The 25,162-nt window shown below is 33.9% G+C and overlaps 2 protein-coding genes across 2 annotated transcripts; both read right to left on the bottom strand.

Annotated features, from left to right (window-relative positions):
• Positions 1–6,112: 6,112 nt before the first annotated feature.
• LOC123906329 lies at positions 6,113–15,144 on the bottom strand. Its single transcript, XM_045956234.1, has 6 exons — positions 14,874–15,144; positions 14,703–14,753; positions 10,222–10,273; positions 9,885–9,943; positions 9,669–9,714; positions 6,113–6,470 (listed from the first exon to the last, which is right to left on the bottom strand). Exons 1-6 carry the CDS (start codon positions 14,997–14,999, stop codon positions 6,322–6,324), a joined length of 483 nt encoding a protein of 160 aa, XP_045812190.1. The 5' UTR covers positions 15,000–15,144; the 3' UTR covers positions 6,113–6,321.
• Positions 15,145–22,031: 6,887 nt separating this feature from the next.
• Positions 22,032–22,847, bottom strand: LOC123906312 (dirigent protein 22-like). Its single transcript, XM_045956211.1, has one exon. It carries the CDS (start codon positions 22,741–22,743, stop codon positions 22,174–22,176), a length of 570 nt encoding a protein of 189 aa, XP_045812167.1. The 5' UTR covers positions 22,744–22,847; the 3' UTR covers positions 22,032–22,173.
• Between the last annotated feature and the right edge of the window lie 2,315 nt (positions 22,848–25,162).

Here is a 25,162-nt window from a genome sequence, read left to right as displayed (position 1 = left end):
ATCTAACAATGTTAGGCTTGTTGAGTTTGCATGTTGTTTAGTACATGATCAGTTGAAGTATGTTTTCACAAAATTATGCATGGCTATCATTGATCTTTATTTTGCAATTCAATTTCACCAAAATTGATTAAACTTATATTTGATAAAAGAAAATAGATTCACTGATTACATCCTTCTTAATTATTATTATTATTTTTACGCAAGAAATTCAAAGCATCCATCAAATCCTGGATACATGTAGGAATATTAATAAAGATATGAAAACTAACTAGCGATGTGGCAACTCTAGCAAGATTAATGAGCAACATCATTTGTTTGTCTTGTAATAAGCTCAACATGACACTTTGTGAAATAAGATGAAAAAATACTCTTATACTCTTTAATAGTATCACCAAACTCATAGTCATCCATATTTTTATTCTTGAAATTATCGACCACTCATTTGAAATCTAACTCAAAAGTCATACATACACATGTACTTTCTCCGTCCCAAATCGAGTGACACAGTTGACTCTATTGCACTATTTACACATATTGTTTTGACCATATTTTTCTACTAATAAATAAAAATAAATATTAGCATATAAGATGTTGGATTTGTCTCGATGACTGATGAATATTTTCAAAATATCAAATTTTTATAATTTTTACTATTATACAATTACAAATATTAATTGTCAAAGTTATGTATGACATGCGTGAAACAGTCAACTGTATTACTCAATTTGGGACAGAAGAAGTATATAACAAGTTAGCTTTTTAATGAAACTAGATACAATGACAAATCATTTGTAGTGGGATTTATTTAAATGATTGATTGATATCTTCACACCAATCTAATAATGAATCTCCAACCCTAAAGATAGTAACCTAATTTTATAACAATTTTATAATACACCTATCATATATCAAACTCTTAATCAAATAATTAAAAGACTCGAATATCTATGACTTATATCACATGTTATTAATTAGTAGTAGTTTTTTTGTTTTCACTATCAGTATATGGCACACTGAACCTCCTAATCTAGTTTAGGGATCAGTTATAACATCAATTGATTTCAAACTCCTTTTGATCTCAATTGGGGAGATCAAACTCTGATCTCCTATCAAATCAAGTGTCAATATAACTATTTTCGAAAAGAAAAAACAAATTTTAACTTGCAGTAATAAATATGAGCGCCACCCTATCCTAGTTAACTTTTTTACCCTTAAATAGATGGGAAAAAAATGTACTCCTACATAATAATAGGACCACATCTGCAGGGTCAATGACAGGAGTAGGCACACCCACACACAACGCTATGATATATAATTGGTCTCTTGAACCAGAACTACATGTGATACCCACCTAAAGAAATCAATTTTATGTTAACCCTCTTCTGTGCACTTGTCATAGGGTACGTAATAGTATAAGCTATAGACAACAATGCAAGTTGGAATTAAAGGAATTCATGTACAACCTTCCACCATCAAGTGGGAAGAGTCCTCTTCTCATTATGGCAACTCAACAAGGAAAAATATATATTCACATCAAAAGAATATTGACACTATTGTCTACAATTATTATTTCTATATTGGATCTAGCTATTATAGCTAGCTAGGATGTATATGTGTGTGTGTGGCTTAAAAATGAAGTATCATATACATTGTTTAATTTTCAACTACCAAATATCCTTCAATTAACAACTTGTGCCCCACGTTGTTTTCAATTTTTTTTTAAACGGTTATTTTCTGCACGCAACTGCAGAGATTAATCATTTAAATTTTGTGGGAACCAAATGGAGGGCAAACTCTTCCTAAAAGTTTTAACATTGTTACATACTCAAGTCAGGATTCGAACACATAACTTTGATTAAGATAGCTAGAATAGACTCGCGTCATGTCATCTAAGTGCGATTGGGTTTGTGCCCCGACATTGTTTTCAATTTAATTCCTCAAATATATCATTTTTCTATTTATGTCATAGCTTCCCATCCATCATGGACAGAAACTAGTAACGGAATTTTTAATTGCCTTTGTTTAAATTCCTTATGGTGACTTTTCCATGTTTGGGATTTAATTTGAACATCTGTTTTAATCATGACAGTGATGAATTTAAAGTTTTAAATACTAATATTAGGGATACTGTTGTTAGGAAAGTATCACAATCAAATGTTGAATCAAGAAAGCATCACACTCAAAATCAACATAACTTGGTCTAGTATAATGAGCTATACTTCCACAAATTGACAAATCAATCTTTAAATTCTGGCAGAGAAAGATGTTCATATATAATATCTAACAGTGTTTCAAATAAGATTTCCTCTGAAAAATTTACATGTGAGAAAATAAAAACAAAAAATAGCACACTCAAATAATCCAATGGGAATCAAAAAATAAGGTACAAATAAAGTAATAGAGAACACAAATATAATTGTCTTACATCTTTTGTCAAATAATTGTCTTACATCCACAAAATCACTTAAAATAAGTTGTAGAGTACGTAGTGTTACTGCTCATAAAAAACACATAATTGTAATTATAACACTTCTATTTTTATCTAAATATTAAATAACTTTTTGTCTATCATCATAAAGACAAAATTTATTTAATACTTTTAAAGTTAGGGATTATATATTACTAATAAATATAGGAGCTTCTTTTAAATAAATCATTTAGAAGAGTCCGAGTTACATTTTTTGTGGGAACAATTCATAGTTAGGTTTTATTTACCTCGCGGCCAAACTCTGGATTATCGGAACCCCCTTTCCCTATAAAGGCAAACGAGCGACAAGTTACGTCGCTATCTCATTTTGAATGGCAAAATCAATCCTCTTAAAAAACATTTATAGACTTAGGAGGAGTCACAAAATTGTTATGCATGACATTTTGAACTCTTTGCAGAAGACTCACAATCTCTAGTGCTAGGAAGTCAAATGATGATATAAAAGCATCTTGATTGTCAAAACATATTTTCTAATGTTTGACCACTTTCCTTAAAGCAGCTTTAAGGGCTACTTGTCCCACACTAAAAGTATCAATTCTCAATCTCACAAGTGGCAAAACCTCAATCCCATCTAGGGATGGCAATTTGACTCATACCCATAGGGTACCCGCAAAAATTACCCACAACGGGTAGGGTAAAAACCCGCATTTTGGGTACGGGCACGGGTATGGGTAATTACCCGCAAAAATGAACGGGTATGGGTGCGGGTACGGGTACCTTAGTACCCACCCCGCCCCATACCCGCATAATATATATTTATTTATTTTATTTATATTATTATATTATAATATATGTAAATCAATTTAAAACAATACAATTCTACTAAACTATTACATATTTTTAATAAAAATATTTATTTATAAAATAATATAAAAATAATGTGAATATTTAACATAAATATGAACTTTAACATAAGGTTAATAATAATTTTGTTTATAATTTTCATTAGTCAATATTAAAATCTTTGAAATTTTTTTAATTCTATTAAAATTATGATATTTTATAATTGATCAATTTATTTTTAGTAAAAATGCGGGTAACGGGTACGGGTATGGGTACCTAGGTACCCATAGGGTATGGGGACGGGGACAAAAGTTGTACCCACGCGGGTATGAGGATGGATACGGGTATTTTTTCAATCCGCGGGTATGGGGATGGGTACTATAGTACCCTACCCATACCCTACCCATTGGCATCCCTAATCCCATCCACACATTTTATCTTACAATGTTATATTCAGTACTTACCTTTGGAAAATCAAACAAACTCTAATTTCTATTTCCAACAGTCAGTCTCTAATGGTTTTTTGTGTTGATAAGTCTTTAATGGTTGAAATCCAAACCAATCTGATTAAATTTTTTAGAAATTTTTTTCGCACCCCTGACTTTTCTCGCGCTCCTCTAGAAATTCCAAAAATACTCTCCTCGCTACTTAAGTAGCAAGTTATAAAGAGGGTGAAAATATGTAGAGAAAAATCACAGTTCGCTACTTATGTAACGAACTTGGGGGACGCAAAATCTGAAAAAATGCAGTTCCTTACTTAAGTAGCGAACTTTATAAAATTTAATATTTTTGCCCCCCTCACCCTACCTTCAACCTCTATGAAAATATTTTAATAAGGTTCTCTAGTTAAAGTTTGAACCTAGTAGCAAACTGTGTTTTTCCAAATTTTACACTCTTCAACACTCGTTAGTTGTCTTGTGAGAGAGTACTTTGACATATCTATGGGGCGCGAAAAGTTCTCTAAATATTTTTTTAGGCACCACATCAATTTAGTAGAACATCTTAGTCTGGGCTCTTGGCCCAATTATAAGTTGTATATCCTTATACATATTCAAAATTTTCTCTTTACACCCCCTTGATTCTTCTAGGCCCCCCAAAATTCTTTTTTGCCCTCTAAAATTATTTGGAATCTATTTTATGGAATAAAAAATTTAAAAACATAAAAATAAAAATTGGATTCCATAATTCGATTTTTTTATTTTAATTTTCGTTTGTGTTTTATTTATATTTTTCATCTAGATCATATGTTTTAAGATTATATTTGTGTATTTCAGGTTATATTTTTAGATAATTATTTTGGTTATAAACGTCTCATTTATTTTAAGTATCTCATATGTAGATAATTTTTAGATAAATATTTTGGTTATAAACTACTCAAATTGATAATACTTATATTTTTTTTCATGCATGGATTATGTTGCATTTCAAAACTATCTCTCTGTGCCAACACGATCGAAAATTTCTCATCCCACCTACCCACTTTCTCACCCAGCCCCTGGAAATTCCATTTTTGCCCTTGGTCAAAAAATTCGGAACGCGTTTTCTGAATTTTTTTTTGCCTTCAAAAACAACTTCAGAATGTGTTTTCCGAATTTTTTGACCAAGGGCAAAAATGGAATTTCTAGGGGGTGGGTGAGAAAGTGGGTAGTGGGATGAGAAATTTTCAACACGATCCTCTTTACAAACTTTCTGATCCACGCAGTCAAATTTTTCCTGCAAAAGGCAACAAAAATCCAGATACTTATAGGACTTTGTTGGATCGAATGGAGGTGGATGAATGCTTGTTCTCTCCCTATGACAAGAATCACCAGGCGCGTCCCTTTCAAGATATTAGTTGATGTTCTGGATGGATTATGTGCGGACGCGCTATGGTTTGTCCACATTTGCCTAAACGTGTCCTTAGACAATATGGACATGTGCAGTCTATTCCAAGAGACCCTACTTTATCTACAAAGGCTGTTATGAGTTGTTTTACGATTGACATTTTGTGATTACTTGGTGTGTAACTATGTGACTGAGGAAATGTGTGGGCCAAGAGTTCAAAATGCATGAGACACCGTTTCGGGATACATTGCATGGTTTTATCGAGTGTCACGTATGAAGGTTTGGCCACCAATTGAAGGGGATCCGCCAAGGCCTGCAAATCTTGAGGTGTTGACTGAGGAAGACGATGTGAATAACTCCATTGATGTGCTTGACATTTGTAGGAGGGTCCGGGCGGATGCAAGGGAAAAAATTAATAGTCACCCAAAATTGGAAGAGGCGATAGAAGTATAGAACAGCTTGAAAAGGTTTACATTGTTTTGACACCTATAACGACATATTCTGTAAGACAAATGCAGAAGAAAGCCTTGGGAGGCGCCGGTCCAAGTCGATAGCTGGATTATGTTTGTAGTGATTATGTTTTGGTTTTGTAGCATATGGATTTTGTAGTATTCAAGGGTACTAAAACTATGAGTTGATTCGTAGAAACACGAGATAGTGTTCCATTGCCAGATGAAAAGTGAAATTTGAACCCAATTGAGCACACGTAGAGATTCACTATATAACATGAATCTTATCATAATCGGGAAATTTATATGCAGTGAACGAGACACCAGTTGCTTTCACGTCCATTTGATTTTTGAAACTTAATATCATATATTTAAGACCATATTCTCCTTTTTATTTCAACCAGAATAAGTCCATGGAAATTATTTGGAATGTATAAATATTTTTAGATTCATAGATATATAAGAACAAAACTAAAATCTCAGTAATCCAACCAAAATCTCAGGTGGTGGTATTTCATTTCCTAATAACACAATATTTGTAAATTAACCTTATTGAATAAAACAACTATTAAGGTTTGCTGCTTCAAAGCAAATTATAAATCATTATATTATATACAATATAATCATTTCCAGATAGAGTAACTCAAAAACATACTTTAAACCTCAGAAATCCTACCCATCCACAAGATGGTACAACTAAGGCATGTAGATCAAATAATAATGTAAACAAAATTGCCAACAGTAATGCGTCATGCTTGTAATTACACCTGAAAGGAATCATTGGATCCTCTTGAGATTGAGATGCTGAGTATTGGAATTGTTCTCTTCAATATACCGGGTGAGAAGTGAGATTCCATAATGTGATGCACTCGAGCTGGCATAATAAGATGTCACGGTGAGTTGAGCAAACTTTGGAAGCACATAACCTGAAAATTTCGCAAGTAACACATTATTAATGGATGTTTAAGCTTATAGTATAATCAACAAACTACAAGACTTAAAAAACTTTAAGTGATATTTGCCTACGGAAACTATTAGACACAACACAAGCCATGTAACATTGTGATGCAGAAATCAATTTAAGCCACGTCATATGAATAATGAACCTGGAATTTTGAATATTATATCTCAATAGCAATGTAATCAATGATTACACCAAAATAAATGTGCTATTGCAGCAGATCATTCTATCTGGCACACAGCTTCAAAGCTACATTCACATCAAGTATTGGTGGTGTGCCAGATGTTGTGGTATGAATTTCCTCGACTCACTCCGCTTCAAAGCTACATTCACATCACTTCTATTTTGGCATTCTATTGAGTTAAGGAAGTCTCTATACCCTTAATTAAACTCATCGTCCATCAATAGATCAATGTGTCGCAATGACCAACTATTCTGAAAATTTATGCTATTATGTAGAAGTTCACCAATGTATTGATCTCTCTACTCAGGCCACCATGTAATAAATCATAAGGAAGCAGAAAAAAGAACTAATTCTAAAACTTTTTTTTTATACAATTCTTAAACGTTTTAAATAAAAATCAATTTGCGAAAGTAAGGTGCTTTCAGTTCCAACTTTATTGTATGCTTTAAATGTCAAATAGCATATTATACATTCAAACATTCTGAAAATACAATTAGCACTATTGCAGATTTTATTAGCATTCTGGCAAGGAAAACGTGTTAAAGTCAAAATTGTCAAGTTTTTATATAAAAACTATCATGAACAAACCCATTCACTTGCTTCGGTGAAATTCAGGTAGGATTTCTGGCAAGAATGTAGAAGCGATGATAATAACCCTCTCAAACAAGTTCTGGTTGGCTACCATTTATGTGGCAGATCTTACAACTTTAAAAGAAAAAGCCTAAGCCAACCTGAACCCTGAGTTCATGTTTGAACTTATTCTTTTTTTGAAGAAGCTAAATTAGCCCACCCAAATTGGCACCAGAGAGAATCGAACCTCAAACCTCAAGAGGAGCACACTCCCAGGTCCCAAGCCAATACCAATGCACCAACCCAAGTGGGTTTTGAACTTATTCCACATCATCTCTATCTATCTCTCAATTCTGTGATTTGATCTGTGGCATGGCTTTTGTTGATGATCTATAGGGGGTCTTGCCGATACCCAGGTGATGTCGATGGTGACTGATGGCAAGGTGTGACTGGTTTGTAATTGTTTGTGGCTGATGGTTGTTGTTGAACTCCTCTCTCCTTCAAAGTTGATTGTGCTACTGACTGGATGCGGTCACTTGCTATTTTATTTCTACATTTTGTCAAACGCTATACTCTCCTCTAACGCGTTTGAAGTTGCTCGATGGTTCCTTCAAACTACATTTACAATGTGTAGCTAGAAGCTGAGGCTATGTGAAATAAAAACATGTTTTTGGAAATAAAAATTGTGGCTTTTATATATTTTATGATAAATTTTCCTATTATATTATGAGTTGTGACTTGTGACGTCAACTAGAGTCGTGTGTTGTGACCTAGTGCGTTTCCAATTTTACTTGGATTGAACATCAGTTGTAATTTTATGGTCATTTTGCATATATGTATTACTTAATATTTACGCATATACTTATTTGAATATGATCTTTCATTTTAGATAGGATCTCAAAATCTACCTTACAGTCCCTCTGTATCCCACATTTTGCAAGTCCATGTTATTACGGCAGTTCATTATACCAAACCTAAAATCCAGTATAACAACAGGATTTGACGGACTATGGATGAAGCACAGAAACTAGCAACTATAGTACACAAAGTATAACAAAAAAAAACTGTAGAATACAATGGAATACAAAATGAACTATTTACTATTGTCAAGAACAATAAACTAGAAACACATTGTAATTCATCCACTAAAATTATCCCTATTAGTAGCCCTTGGACAACTGAACAAATGGGATGCAATTACAAAGAAAGAGAGTAATAGGATAAAATAGAGAAGGATATAGGCTCTATTTGGCAAAGCCATACCTCTCTCTTATAGTGGATAGCTTAAAGCATATAAACTCATATGATCAAAGTACAGTTGTTTTATAACAGTTCTTCTTTCACAAACTTGTAGTGTTTTATCACTAGCTTGTAGTATTTTTTAGGGGCTACTACAAGTAGCGCATTTGAGCTTATAGCATAGTATATCATTTTGTGTCATTTAAACTGTAATTATTTAAATTTAAGTAATTTTATTTTCTTTTAATGGAAACTTAAATATTAATCATAAATACGCTTTCATGTCATTTTATATTTATCAGTTAGTTCAACCGCTAATTTTACCAAACATTTCAAATTCAATTTGCTAGCATCTAATTTATCCACTATAAGTTCATCCGCTATAAGTTTGCTTATCAACTATATAGAGCAGGGGTAAATACTACTTTTTGCCAAACATAACCATCAAGAGGTGAATGAATAGAGAAGAGAAAGGTATATATAGAGCAGGGGTTTAGACTTTTAAAATGCAAAACTGCAGAAAAGGAAGGATGAATCATGAATCAAGAGGAATATGCAAATTTTCTAAACAATGGTAGTTAATTCGGGTAGGGAAATTCACTGGAGGTGGCAGAGGATATGCAGGAGCAGCAAAAGTGGGGTGTTAGAGCCTTGGAGTTAAAGGCAAAGACAAGTAATTTAGAATAGACAGCAGAAGTGAGCAAGTGTGAGAATAATGTGCACATTTAGAGTTTGACGGATCATTAGGATTTTTTTTCATCATTATGGCTTTGATTAGTAATGACTTTGAAATAGGTCAATGATTCCCATCTATTTTCTATCTTTAAAGTGACGTAGCCACCAATTCTGCAATGGCCTCTGCAACACAGCATGGACATCGGAATCGTAGGTCAGCAGCCTCCATGTAAAAGTCAATACAACATGGCCATCAAACTAGTTTTGTCAAAAGTCTGCCACCCCAAGACCATACAACCATAGCCACCATTCTAGAACATGACTCAAGTAGTACAAAAAGAAAACTAAAAACGGGGACATAGCCTAAGGTTTCACGAGAAGCAACATTACAACTACCATACAGTAATTGTCAAATATACAGCTGTGGGCACTGTTAAATTAAAAGTCCTAAAATGTCTGAAATAAATAGGCATGTAATTATGTAAATAGAATTACCTCCAAATGCAGCACTCGCTCCTGAAAATATCAACAATGGAGGGATCTGTGGGATCAAATCAGAAAAGAAGAAAGTCATGAATGCATCTAGTCTGCTCAGCATATAAAAGCATGAAGACGATGATATCGACTATGATACAGACATCGGTATCAACAAGGCACAAAGGTAGGTAATTTTAATTTGCAAAGTACTCAAGTCAGTAAAGATCTACGTACCCCGACCACAAAAGGAAGCCACTTCGGTCCTTTCAGACGATTCTGAAGATATGGTAAGCCTACAACCAAATATTAAAGAGCAATATTTTAAACAAAGAAGGTGTTTGGATTTAACTTCAATCCATAAACAGGTGAAGGGTAAGTACGAGCTGAAAGAGTTTCCCTATCAATAAATAACACATGCCATTTAGGAAGCAAAAGAAAAATGTTAGCTTTTCCTACAAGGCTACAAGCCTACAACTACTCTTTCTTGTTAATAAGAACAACAGTTACCAACACTATGTCACATCTAAACTCAAGATGTACGTCATAAAGTATAGAAGCAAACTAAAATTACCTCTATTCAAACCATGAACTGCACTGATCATTCCACCAACCCCTGAGCCAATCTATTCAACCAAAAGCACCAAAAATAAGCAACAAGAGAACTCATGCAATAATAAGAATCTATGTCACACCGACATTTCAGATTGAAGGCATATCACATGTTGGACACCTAACAAGACACCAACACACGTGATTGTATTCAACTACTTCTACTTTATCAAATTATTATCAGCGAGTCAGTGTCGTATCCACTACCCACTATCTGTATTTATTTCTCTAACCTCTTTATGATAATTTATGTACACAGTTAGTTTATAGTTTACATGAAAATAATTTAACATTATTTTATCTTGTTATATACATAAGCACTTATATGATAACATAATCACTTGATTAAGCTGGTTATCAAAACCAGGCCAATTATGGATACAGAGGTTTTAAAAAAAGGTCCGTTAGAAAACAGCCACAATAAAAATGCAAATAGATTGAGAATGGCATTTTTTACAATTGAGCTGGATAAAAGTCACATGTTTAATACAAATCTAAACATAAATTGCATAACGTTATCTCCTTTTAGCTCTTTCCCTAGTTTAGAACTTCATATCTATCTCTAATTTAAGTTATTATACATATACTACCTCTGTCCCTAAATATAAGGCCTCTTGAGTAATTTTCTCGTCCCTTTTTATAAGACTCTTTCAATTTTCATTTATTATTTATTTACCTACATACCCCCTAATTATTTTACCTCTTTTTCTTTTCTTTTTTTTTTTTTTTTGGTCAGGTAGCCTGGTGGCTTGAAATTCTACCTTTAAAGATGGATAAGTGGAGTGTCCGGGGTTCGAACTCTGGCTTCTGCATATAAAATGTTGATGTCCCTACCAACTGAGACATTTTACCTCTTTTTCTACCCCTTACAATAAATACTATTATAAAAGAAAAATAAATTATTTCTCTTAAATAATAAACTTGTAAATGCAACATCCACTATCAATAAATTTATTACTACTATCGACTTTCTTAATTCATGTGATTTAGTCAGCGAAGTCCTATATTTAGGGATGGAGGTAGTTCGTCCCTAAACATAAGGTCTCATTGAGTAAATCACGGGAATTAAGAAAGTTGATTGTGAACTGAGAGGGTTGTCTGATCATTGTCCCCTGGTCTTGTCTGCGAATGAGGAAGATTGGGGGCCAAGACCGTCGCGAATGCTTAAGTGCTGGAAGGATATACCTGGGTATAACTTGTTTGTCAAAGATAAGTGGAATTCGCTCCAAGTGGATGGTTGGGGTGGTTACGTTTTAAAGGAAAAACTTAAGATGATTAAGGCGGCTTTAAAAGACTGGCATAAGACTCATGCTCAGAATCTTCCTAGTCGTATAGATAATTTGAAAATCAGGCTTTCAGCTCTCGATGAGAAGGGGGGGGAAGATGATCTTTCTGAGGAGGATCTCGTTGAGCTTCATGGGGTTTCGGCTGACATTCACTCGCTATCTAGGTTGCATGCTAGCATTAGTTGGCAACAATCTCGATCGTTGTGGCTTAAGGAAGGGGATGCTAATTCTAAGTATTTTCATTCAGTTTTGGCAAGTCGTCGTCGAAGGAATGCTTTGTCAGTCATCCAGGTAGATGGGGTTTCGTTGGAGGGTGTTAATCCTATTAGGCAAGCGGTGTTTTCGCATTTTGAGTCTCATTTTCAGGCTCCTAATGTGGATAGGCCTGGGGTTGACGACCTTCAGTTTAAGAGGTTAGATCCGATGGAGATTGGTGGCTTAACCAAACCTTTTTCGGAGACTGAGGTGAAGCTAGCTGTGTGGGATTGCGATAGTTATAAAAGCCCAGGCCCTGATGGTATCAATTTCGGCTTTATTAAAGATTTCTGGGCCGAGCTTCGAGGCGACGTAATGCGCTTTCTCTCTGATTTCCATCGAAATGGCAAGTTGACGAAAGGTATTAACTCGACCTTCATTGCTTTGATCCCCAAAACGGATAGTCCTCAGAGGCTGAGTGACTTTCACCCTATTTCGCTTGTCGGATGCCTCTATAAAATATTGGCGAAGGTTTTAGCTAATAGGTTGCGTCAAGTGATTGGTAGTGTTATCTCTGAGTCCCAGACTGCGTTCGTAAAGAACAGACAAATTCTAGATGGTATTCTGATAGCTAACGAGGTGGTGGATGAGGCGCGAAAGTCTAAAAAGGATCTTTTGTTGTTTAAGGTTGATTTTGAGAAAGCTTATGATTCGGTGGATTGGGGGTATCTTGATGCTGTTATGGGGAGAATGTCATTTCCGACTTTGTGGAGGAAGTGGATTAGAGAGTGTGTTTGTACGGCTACGGCTTCGGTGCTAGTTAATGGTAGTCCGACTGATGAATTCCCTCTTAGGCGAGGGCTTAGGCAGGGTGATCCACTCTCTCCTTTCCTTTTTCTTCTAGCGGCTGAGGGCCTTAATGTGCTTATGGAAGCTATGGTGGCTCGTAACTTGTTTACAGGTTATAGTATTGGTGGTCAGGGGTCGGTCACGGTGTCACACCTTCAATTTGCTGATGATACTCTCTTGATGGGGGTAAAAAGTTGGGCAAATGTTCGGGCTTTGCGGGCTGTTTTAGTGCTTTTTGAAACTATGTCTGGCTTGAAGGTTAATTTTAATAAAAGTATGTTGGTTGGCGTTAATATCCCTGAGTCCTGGTTGTGTGAAGCTGCGTCTTCTCTGTGTTGTAAAGTGGGAAAGATTCCTTTCCTTTATCTGGGTCTTCAAATTGGGGGTGATCCGCGTCGTTTGGTATTTTGGGAACCGATGTTGACTCGTTTAAAGAACAGATTGTCTGGGTGGAAGAGCCGCTTTTTGTCTTTTGGTGGTTGTCTGGTTCTGTTAAAGTCTGTCTTGACCTCTTTACCTGTCTATGCCCTTTCTTTCTTCAAAGCTCCCTCAGGTATTATTTCCTCTATTGAATCTATTTTCATTAAATTTTTTTGGGGAGTTGTGAGGATTCTAGGAAAATCTCTTGGGTTAGTTGGAAATCTGTTTGTTTACGTAAGGAGTATGGAGGTTTGGGGGTTAGACAGTTGCGTGAGTTCAACATAGCGTTGTTGGGTAAGTGGTGTTGGAGGATGCTGGTGGACAGAGAGGGGTTGTGGTTTAGAGTGCTGGTAGCTAGGTATGGGCTTGAGGGAGGTAGTCTTCGGGCGGATGGTCAGAGAGGGTCGGTGTGGTGGAGGGAGCTGGCGCGTATTCGAGAGGGTGTTGGTGAGCCAGGTGGTAGTTGGTTTAGGGAGCATGTTTCGAGGAGGGTGGGGGATGGGTCAGATACTCTTTTTTGGACCGATCCGTGGTTGGAGGGGATTTCGTTACGGGAGCGGTTTGGACGACTTTTTGAGTTGGCGGTGACCAAATCTCGCTCGGTCGCAGAAATGTTTGCTTTGGGTTGGGGGGAAGATGGTGGGGCGTGGGAGTGGCGGAGACGGTTGTGGGCGTGGGAGGAGGAGATGTTGGGGGAGTGTCAGTCTTTACTTCTTGACATTTCTTTGCAGGATCAGGCTATTGACAGGTGGCAATGGAGACTTGACCCTGACACAGGTTATACGGTCGGGGGAGTTTATCAGCTTTTGACGTCTCAGGATTCAGTTACTTTGGATGATGCGGATAATCTTATATGGCATTCTCAGGTTCCCTTGAAGGTTTCCATCTTTGCGTGGCGATTATTGCGGGATAGGTTGCCTACGAGAGCAAACCTGGTTACTCGTGGCGTTCTGTCTACTACGGTTGCCACTTGTGTTTTTGGATGCGAAGCGGCTGAGTCGGCTCATCATTTATTTCTATCTTGTAGTATTGCTGGATCACTTTGGGATTTAGTTCGCGCATGGATTGGCATTTCCTTGGTGGATTCCACTTCTCTGCGTGATCATTTTGTTCAGTTTACGGCTTTATCAGGGATCTCGGGCGAGACGGTCCTTTTTGCAGCTTGTTTGGCTCGCTTGTGTTTGGGTGTTATGGACAGAGAGAAATCATCGGTTGTTCAAGGGTTCAACGGGCACACCTCATATTTTATTGGACAAGATCAAGCTATTCTCTTTTAGGTGGTTGAAGACGACGAACATCACGTTAGCTTTAAACTACCATAGCTGGTGGTCTAGTCCATTGATGTGTTTGGGCCTTGTATGATTTTATTTCGATTGTATTTCTCTGACTCGTTTGTAATTTTTTAGTCTTCTTTGGTACGTCTTGTGCTGGGGAGACTGTTTATGTTAATATATATCATTTTGGCTTCTTCAAAAAAAAAAAAAAAGTTGATTGTGATATTAAATTTGTTTACAATTCATATAGATCTTGTAACTTTATCCTTCAAGAGAGAATTAGTTAATGTTTATATTATTAGTGTATTTACTATAGATTGTAGAAAAATATCTAAATTAATTAGGAGGGGTATGTACGTATGTACAAAAATAATTCAAAGAGATAAAGAAAATGCCCAAATTTCAAGAGAGGAACTTACGACGGCAGTGGCATCATGCAAAACGGGAGTAATAGTCCATTCACCTCTTTCCTAAACATACACAGAATTGCAAAAACACGGTCAATTTCATTGAGACAAATCATCAAACACCTTATATGCAATACACACAGATAACAAGCGAGAGAAAAAGGAAAAAGAAAAGATACTCACGGAATTAGGGTTGAGAAGAGAGAGGCAACGTGGGCAACGAGCGGAACCAAGGCCAGGGTTTATGGTTGGATCATGGTGGAGATTTCCATTTCTTAGTTTCTCTTCGTATACCTGTCTTGTTCCCATTCTCTTCCGCAGCAATGGTGAACCCTTCAGAGATGGTGATGCTACTTTTAGCGGTAGCTGCTGGCAGAAGCAGATTCACTCAATTTACGTAATTCACTTAATTAATTAATCAATTAAAGGTTTAGTTTATTTTTATTTTTTTTATTTTTTTATTTTTTTATTTTTTGGAGATTTAGTTGATAAATATAAGATTAGTGAATATTATTTTTAAAACTCAAGCCAATTAAAGGTTTAGTTTAGACTTCTACAAAAAAAAAAGGTTTAGTTTAGACTTTAGATGATAAACGGTTTTTTTTTTTTTTTCCTTACAAAAGCTCATGCACTTTTTTAGTTTGTTAAGTAGACTGGGCTAAAAGTCAAAATAAAAAGTAAATTGGGCTAAGCCCATTAAGTTGATAAATGAGATTTACATGTTTGTTAAGTATACCTGTCGTCCGCTACCTAAGTGACAGAATAGTCGGTGGTCAATTCTTCTGCATCAGTCAAATGTCTGCCACATAGCCAATTTTAATTGGCCACATGTGTGGCCAAAATGCCTATAAATAGAGGCCTTAAGGTGGTGAGCTCTCACACCTCTCCTATTTATGTTTCTGCTTCTTTCTTTTCTATCGAAAATTTTGACTAATTAGCAGTTGAGATTTTGGATGTAATATTTAAATTATGTAATTTTTGTGTTTAATGTTTTAATATAAAAAAATATGTTTGAACTTAATTTTGCCTTTTTTGATTCTATGTCTTTGAGTTTCTGTAACAGAGTTTTCCGCTACTTAAGTAATGGACACCATTCGCAGTCAATCTGTTAATTAAGTAACGGACGGTCAAACGCCCTACAACAACCAATTTGCTACTTAAGTAGCGGATGGCACTGCAACCAGAACTAGTCTTTTGAACTTGTTATCTCTTCGAACATTTTATCGATGTCGTTACGCATAATTATACAATCATAACTCATTTGCAAACAAAATTATACAAACTTAAAATTATCAAAACAAAATAATAACATAAAGTAATTATTCAAAACATGTTATTACAAAATATATGTAATTATCCAAACAAACAAAAAAAACATAATTATTATAAAAGGAGACTACTGCGTAGCCCCTCCACCACCCCTCTCCTCCGGTACTATTGTGCATAATTTTCAACAACAAATCATTTGCAATCTGTCGAATCTGTTTATTTTACTGGTCAGGATTATGGCGACGGGGGCTTCTGTCTCGGCTTCCTGCTTTGGACAATTTATATAGTCTAAAAATGCACATGTAAAGCATGAAGTTTTTAATAATGATGAGAAAAAGTACCCTCATAAGAGACAACTGTATATAGAAGTTGGAGTATCTCGTGAGATTTTGTTTGGAAAGCAAATGAAAGACCTGCGCACATACCTAATCCTAAATAAATAAAACTAAAAGAAAGTATCAATTATTTTCATGGCCAACTTGTAGCTTTCGCCAACAATTTCAATCTAAACAACTGTTATCTACTCCACTACTCTAGTAATTGTTAGTTGGTCTAGTGATAATTGATGTTGAACTTGATAGGAAAGACCATGATTTGATCCCACAATTGTGATCGGGAGGGAGTTGGAACTATTTGATATTAGAATTGAACTTCGAATCAGATTAGACGGTGCAATGAGCCGAATATTAAAGATAAAAATCAAAAGAAAATGTTAGCTACTCCCACATTACCGTATTATTTTATCATTAAATAAAAAATTAAATCCTATAAAGGATCCTACTAGTACTCCACTATTCTTTAATGATTTGTTAGGTATAAAATCGTTGGAAAGTTTTATGTGGTTAGACGACATAACATACTATTTAAATATGGAAAATGTGTCACAAACTTTCCTTAATTTTATGCGTGAGTTTTTAGTGGCTTATTATTTTGTCTATTTATACAAAAAAAAATATGGAAAATACTAAGTAGTGCATTTGGGACATATAGTAAAAAAATATTAAAATTTGTGTAGTTAACTAATAACTAATGTCACAGGGACATTTAATGTCAAAAAAAAATATGTCACAGAGACATTTGTTAGCATGACCCTTTAAATATAAATGATGATTAATTCATATTATTTTTAGTAAAGTAGACTAGTGAATAGAATTCCACATTTAAACTGAATAGTTAGAGTATTCGGAGTTCGAACTCCAACTCATACATATAAAATATGATATTCTTACCGATTAAGATAAGTTCACAAATACAAATACGTGACCATAAATTTTCACTAGCGGGGCACATTTATATTTATATATCGGCTTAAATACAGTTTTACCCCCATGTTTTGAAAAATCCGGAATTTTACCCCCACTATTTTAAAATTCGGAATTTTACCCCCCCCCCCCTATTTTAGAATTTGTCGGATTTTGGCCCCCACCAAAATTCTGCAAAAAATCTGCTTCCGAGCCTCAACTTCAACGCTTCGCACAAAACTCAATTTGGATCAATAATTCACCAAACTGGTACCGAAACAACCACAATCGAGTTAGTTTTCCACATAATTAAACTCCACTAAATTTGGAGTTACATAGAGAGATTAATTACCGTTTTAGTGAAGGTCTATTCAAATTAATTATCGTATGAAACTATTACTGGTATTTTCGTCATGTCTCTCACCCTGTAGCTCATTTTTTAATAGTATTTACATGTATGGAAAGCTAACGAAATTACCCTTGTTGGCATTTCAATTTCATCGAATTTGGAGGTACGATGCGTTCGGTAGACGATGTTGAATTTGAAGGTCAGAAGTAGATTTCTACAGAATTAGTAATTGGACATACCTTCACTCAAACGGTAATTAATCTCTCTCCGTAATTCCAAATTTAGTGGGGTTTGATTCTGTGAAAAGTTAACTCGACTACGATCATTTAGATATCAGTTTTGTGAATTATTGATCGAAATTGAGTTATGTGCGAAGCTTTGAAGTTGAGACTCGAAAGCAAATTTTGTGCAGAATTTTTGTGGGGGCAAAATCCAACAAATTATAAAATAGGAGGGCAAAAATTCCGGATTTTAAAATAGGGGGTAAAATTCCAGATTTTTCAAAACAGAGGGTAAAACTGCATTTAAGCCTTATATATATATATATATATATATATATAGGGGATACTTCAAGTGAGAGGAGTGTCTTATTATGAGAGATGAGAGGAACAAATATAAACCATAGGATGCAAAGGAACGGTCATGATTAAATGTTCTCGATATGCACTGCAATTATCCTTCCGTGTTTCCATCTTCTTGAAAGAATAACTGTTCGCTCAATAAACTGTTTGCTCGATTTGCTTTATGTGTGTTTTATCATTTGTGGTTCGACTGCGTTTTTGTTTTCAAATTATCTCTCCAATTCATATCCCTAACTGGTCGTCATCCATGTTATTGTTATGTCATGTTTCTCAAAACTAATTGGAATCCATAATAACAGAGCCCAACATCTATGTATTATGATCTTGAAAACTAATTAAGTTTTTCTATTTTTTTTTATTAATATAAAGTTTTGTCTTTTAACCAAGAACAAGCTTGTGCGATTCTGCATATTATCATTGACGCAATCTTGACCAACCAAAAACGAAATAGACCATGAATACATTGAATTGAAATGGTAGATCCTTCAAAATTCAACATTTGAATCCATATGAACATGCCCTTTACCGATTTGATTGAAAAAAATTGTAATTGTTGAGAGGTGCAGAAAATTGGTACAAGAAAATGAAGAATTGTGTGGGAGTAATGAAATAGGGAGATCTGAGAAAACTAGAGGAAAGGAATTTTCATCGTCTTGAAGAAAGAGAAAAAAAGACTAGAGGAATTTTTTTTTTTCTTTCGAGAAGATGGAAACACGGAAGGATAATTGCAGCACATATTTGAGAACATTTAATCATGGCCGTTCCTTTGCATCATATGGTTTATATTTGTTCCTCTCATCTCTCATAATAAGACACTCCTCTCACTTGAAGTATCCCATATATATATATAGGGGGCTGCTAATTTAGACCCAGTTGGGTCTAAATTAGCAAGGTGCACCTTTTGAGTTGGACAAAAATACCCTTTCTTTTTTAAAAAAAAAAAAAAAAAACATATTGGCGCTGATCCAGTGTCGCGCGCCTACCGCAGGACCACCGTTACAGACCGTTAATTTCCATCAGACGGCCAAGAGATGATCTCATCATGGCTGTCGGATCAATCAGACAGTCCAGATCATCCATCTCCATGATAAGCCAGCGCGTGCACCACACTAGATCTGCGCCTGGAGAGAGAAAATTCATTTTAAAAAAGCAGGACACGTGTCAACTGCTGGGTGGTTGGCGTGTTTTTTTTTTTCATTTAATACTTTAAACTCAATTATTTCGTTGTAAATTAATTTTTTATTTTTTTATTTTTATACCAAAATTCATAATTTTTTTTTGTCTACAAATAGAGACTTGGTTCGTTTGATTTGGACACAAAAAAAAAAACTCAATTTTTCACTACCTTTAATTATTTTTATATAATACTGTGAAACCATTTAGCTGGTAGAATGGTTTCACAGTATAACTCTCTGAAACCATTTTACTGGTAGAATGGTTTCAGTGAGTAATTTCTTAATTGTTTGCTTCTGAAACCATTCTGAAACCATTTAGCTGGTACAATGGTTTCAGAGCGTTGTACTTTGAAACCATTTCACTGATAGAATGGTTTCAGGGGAGTTGATTTTTAATTGTTTGCTTCTGAAACCATTTTACTGCTAGAATGGTTTCACAGTATAACTCTCTGAAACCATTCTTCCAGCTAAATGGTTTCAGAAGCAAACAATAGTTTTTAATTACCGTTTTATCTCATTTAATTAACGAAAAATAGTTTCAGGTCTCAAAAAATTTCATAAAATATACCAAAAGTTCCAGAATATTATCTAATATTTTATTAGAAACAAATAAAAACACAATTGGTTTTAGAGTACAAATCTATGAAATTATTATTATTATTTGTTAAATGGTTTTAAATAATCAGCGGAATTTGTGAAAATAATTTCATGACTTGAACTAGGGAGAGTGAGGTACACAAGAGGGTTCTAAATAATTCATAGTACTTTACATAAAATTTTGGAAATTTTTTATGAAATTATAATATTTTTAATTACCTTTTTACTCATTTAATTACCTAAAAATAGTTTCGGGTCTCCAAAAATTTCATACAATATACCAAAATTTCCAGAATATTATCTACTATTTTATTATGAAAAAATAAAAAAAAATAGAGCCTCCCTGAGGCCGCACGCGCCCCCACGCGCCTCCGGTGAGAGTGGGCGTGGGCGACGCGCACTGTTCATCGTCCCTCCCACCCGTTTTATGCAGAAACGGGTCGTGCGACCCGGTTTTTGACCCGGTTCGATCTCCCTCAATACTCAACGAAACTCGACGTTCCTTATATGGATTTTGATCGTTTTTCAATTTTACAAAGGTTTCCGGTATTAGTTTTTGAAATCGGCGTTCGATTCGCAGGTAAAATGAGGTCGAAATTTGGAAGAAATTTAAAAAATGTAATAGTTGTTCTATTGTTTAAAAAAAAAAAAGGGTATTTTTATGATGCAAATTACATACATGCCCTAGTTGCTCTATTGTTTCAAAAAAAAAAATGGGTATTTTTGTCCAACTCAAAAGGTGCACCTTGCTAACTTAGACCTAACTAGGGTCTAAGTTAGAAAACCCCATATATATATATATATATATATATATATAGATATATATATATATATATATATATATATATATATATATATATAAAGTTTTTTTTTTAGAAATATATGTATAAAGTCAAAATACAACGTAGGTAAATGATAAAATGGTATTGTGTTTGCTTGACTGATTTTTTTATATAAAATTAAAAATATAAATTGGACCAAAATTGCAACAAATTGTCATAAACTAAAAAGTTTTACTTTACAAAGGAAAACTACTTTCTCACAATAAAATAGAGGGCCAAAAATTTAAGCTAACTTCAAAATAAATACACTATTAGATAGTAGATACAATATGTAACAAAAAAATATATACTATTAGATTTTTTTTTACGCAAACAAACTTATGACATTTCGTCTACAATAAGATGAATTTTTCGGTACACATATTATATGAATATGTACCAGTACATTTGTTGAGGTGAATGATTCTGATTGGTTTACAAATAGTATTTACTGATTTTTCTATATTAAATACTATTTATCGACCAATCACAATCATCCACCTAAATCGTGTACCGGTACATATCCACATAATATATGTACTGGAGTGTTCACCTTATAATGTGATAAACCATGAACAAAGTTGCTCATGCCAAAGTGTCATCGGTGTCGTTTGCTTGCCGTCTAGTAAAAATAATTGTGAAGTCGTTATGAAAATTAAGTAAGTTCTTATAGTTACCAGCTTTTAATTTCACAACTATAAGCTAGGTTTTATCAAACATTTTAATTTCAATTAACAAACTTTTCAATTATAGTTCACGACTAAAAGCTAGCTTTTAAACTACTCCATCCGTCCCAAATCCTTAAACCTTTTAGAGTTTTGCACATAGATTAAAAAATCTTAATAAATGTTAATAAGTTAAGTCATTTTTACCTTTATTTTTTTAAGAAAGGGAAAAAATTCATTTAATGCATGTTTTTAGTTTTTATTAGGGTACAAATGATAAAAATATGATAATGAGTACTTTGATTTCTTAAAAAAAAACCTAAAATTTTGGAACAAAAAGTTAAAATGACCAAAAATTATAGACCAAAAAAATATTAGCTAAACTTAATTTTACCAAACAAAACTATAGTCTAAACATATACTCCCTCCGTAACAATATATAAGCAACAATTAACTTTTTAGGTTCATTATATATTTAATGTATTTGTCTTATAATATAGACCAAATACATTAAATATGTAATGAACCTATAAAGATGACTTTTGCTTATATATTGTCACGGAGGGTGTATCACACTCCAGGCTTAGCCCCTCTTTTCAATAAAAAACTGAATAAAAATTAACATATATCTCACTCACTCTTATTTGTTTCTAACTTTTTTCTTCACAATTATATATATAAAAAATAAAATCTCCATTCATTACATGGGCTTAACATGAAAATTATAAAAGTGAATGACACAACTATGCATACAGAAATTAACAACAATATTAATCTCAATTATCTTAATAATGGAACACATAAACATTATACTCCACAACAGCTTCAAGTGTAATAATAGAATGAGTAGAAGCATGAGCATACCCACGCGCGAATCTGAACAGCCCACTACCACCGACAATCGGCATCTCTCTCACGGCAGATTCCACCGTATTCCGCCCCAAAACACTCAAACTACTTCCATTATATTTCCCTTGAGTAAAAACAAAGTTAAGTACCATTAGAAAACCCAATTCACTCTGCGAAGCCGAAGCATATATTCCCTGAGCTCTTCCCACAATCTGGGAATCTAACTCCGGCTTTGCAGTTAACGGGTCGTCCATCATCATCACCGAACCAAATCCCGTTGGAGATTTGTCGCTGGCTGGTGATGAGGCGACTCGGATGGCGGTTTGATTCTTGCCGCCGATGATGTCGTGGAAGTAGAAACGGATGTGGCTTAGTTTTTGAGGTTTGTGGAGTCCTAGTGTTGTTGGGGAAATGGTTTGTACGAAAGAGTGGGATTTTGCTGTGGAAATGGTGGTGATGAAGATGAAGGAGATGAGGATTAAGGTTGAGAAGTGAAATTTGGCCATGGTGGTGATTGTGGTGTGTGTTGATTTGGGGTTGTGGCTTCATTATTCACACATATTACTATATATTCTTATTATTATGGACACGGATAGAATATAATATAGTTCCAAAATTGGTGAACACTTTATTCCACATATTTAGTTTAATACTATACTTTAGTGCTTTTCCTTTCTAGGGTCATTTCAATTATTTAACACAAATTATAAGAGAATTATTGTATATAAATAAATGAATTTAATAATTTTGCTAAATTATTTTTATTAACTGATTGATATTAGGTGAGTTTGTTTAAGCTTTAAAAAAAGTTATTTTTTCTTAAAAAAGTCTAGAGATTTTTTTTAGAGATTTTGAAAAAAATTTAAAGCTATTTTTCGTTTATTTACAATCATAAAACTCTATTTTCTTCCATTGACTTCACTTTGCACATGGTTTAGTTTTAGATAAGTTGAGGTTAATAGTTGTGGGACGGAGTTATTGTAGAGAAATCATTATTTTCCCAGGCCAAATATAGTGTCAAGTGAACTATATTGAGAACAAATAGAATTTTGAGGGGACAATAAGAAATAGTGAATGAAAAAAGAAGTAAAGTATCCCTTTTGTGTATTCAAATGGTGTCACAATAAGATACCTTAAGAGGGGGTGGCTAGGGTGGGTAAGTCTCCCATGTACAATATTCTACGGTTGACTATGTTTGTGAACAGTTAGATCAAGTCTCTTTCTCATCTAGAATCTCTAGATATACTCTAACTAATATGAGATATTCCCTTCATTCATGCCTTCATCTTACTAGCCAATTTCGGATCTGGATCACTTACAATAACAAAAACACTGAGTTTGTTGTTGTTTTTAATCTCAGCCGTTGATTTATAATCCGACGGCCCGAATTATGCAGCACTAATTTTATGGGCAGCTCACTTGACATGGGTGCTGGAAATGGTATTAAACATCAAATTTTAATATTACTTCCTTAAACTTGTGTTTCCTTAAGATCACTAGTTTTTTTTTTATCAAGTAGTCTAGTGGTTAGACTCTCACACATTTAAATGTGAAGAAATGTGGAATCCAGGATTCAAATCCCGACCACTTCAATAATGTCTTTGGTAACTGTCATTTGAGCTACACTTATGGGACAAGATCACTAGTTTTTTACAATTTAAAAATGATACTTATAGAGAATAAGAGTATTTTTAGTGGTTTTTTTTTTTTTAAGAAAACCTATTTTGAATTTTATAGGCAAGTACTCCTTACAACATTGCATCTTACTTATGCAATCCATGCACTTTTTTTTCCAATGATACATACTTATAAGTAATCCCTACGATGTTTTATGCAACCCATACACATTTTCACTCAATAATAAAATAATAAGGTACATATATATTATTGATAATAGAATATTTTATTATACAACCAAGCATTAACGATGATGTCGTACCTTATTTAATTAAGTTTACTTCAACCATTTTTATGCTATCTACTTATGGAACAAGTTCACCATTTTATGAAACTCACTTAGATACTTTATCGAAGATGCTTTAAGTACTAGTATCTACTTTCTTTAGATTTTCTCTATACACAAAAATTAGCATTTTGCCACACAAGTGTGAATAAGAGTAAATCATTGTTGTACTAGTAATAGACCCGTGCTATCGCACGGGTCGAAACGTTACGCGTATATTTTTTTAAGTTACACTTTGCTAAGTCAACATTCAAAAAGTAATCAGTATATATTCATTAATAAATGAAGTAATATGATTAATTTAGTATATATGATTATTTGTCCCATGTATGATTTATTTAGTATATATGATTATTTATTTGAGATTGTTATGAGTTCCATGAATCAGTAGCATAATTTGTCTCATGTATGATTTATTTAGTATATATGATTATTATTTTGAGATTATTATGAGTTCCATGAATCAGTAGTATAATTTGTCCCATGTATGATTTATTTAGTATATATGATTATTATTTTGAGATTATTATGAGTTCCATGAATCAGTAGTATAATTTGTCCCATGTATGATTTATTTAGTATATATGATTATTATTTTGAGATTGTCATGAGTTCCATGAATCAGTAGCATAATTTGTCTCATGTATGATTTATTTAGTATATATGATAGTTATTTTGAGATTGTTATGAGTTATATGAATTAGTAGCATAATTTGTCCCATGTATGATTTATTTAGTATATATGATTATTATTTTGAAATTGTTATGCGTTCCATGAATTAGTAACATAATTTGTCTCATGTGTGATTTATTTAGTATATACGATTATTATTTTGAGATTGTCATGAGTTCTAATTTGTCTCATGTATGATTTATTTAGTATATATAGGTTTGTTATTTTGAGATTGTCATGAGTTCTATGAATCAGTAGCATAATTTGTCTCATGTATGATTTATTTAGT

The sequence above is a fragment of the Trifolium pratense genome, linkage group LG1, assembly GCF_020283565.1.
Source record: "Trifolium pratense cultivar HEN17-A07 linkage group LG1, ARS_RC_1.1, whole genome shotgun sequence".
In the NCBI taxonomy this organism is placed as follows: domain Eukaryota; kingdom Viridiplantae; phylum Streptophyta; class Magnoliopsida; order Fabales; family Fabaceae; genus Trifolium; species Trifolium pratense.
This window is presented reverse-complemented; position numbering and strand designations above follow the sequence as displayed.

Excerpts from the sequence above, each read along its gene's own strand:
- LOC123906312 (XM_045956211.1), bottom strand. The coding sequence starts at position 22,743 with ATGGCCAAATTTCACTTCTCAACCTTAATCCTCATCTCCTTCATCTTC.
- LOC123906329 (XM_045956234.1), bottom strand. The coding sequence starts at position 14,999 with ATGGGAACAAGACAGGTATACGAAGAGAAACTAAGAAATGGAAATCTC. Across the intron at positions 14,754-14,873 it reads CTCTTCTCAACCCTAATTCC|GAAAGAGGTGAATGGACTAT; the intron begins GTGAGTATCTTT and ends GTGTATGTTTAG. Across the intron at positions 10,274-14,702 it reads TGCATGATGCCACTGCCGTC|ATTGGCTCAGGGGTTGGTGG; the intron begins GTAAGTTCCTCT and ends TTGGTTGAATAG.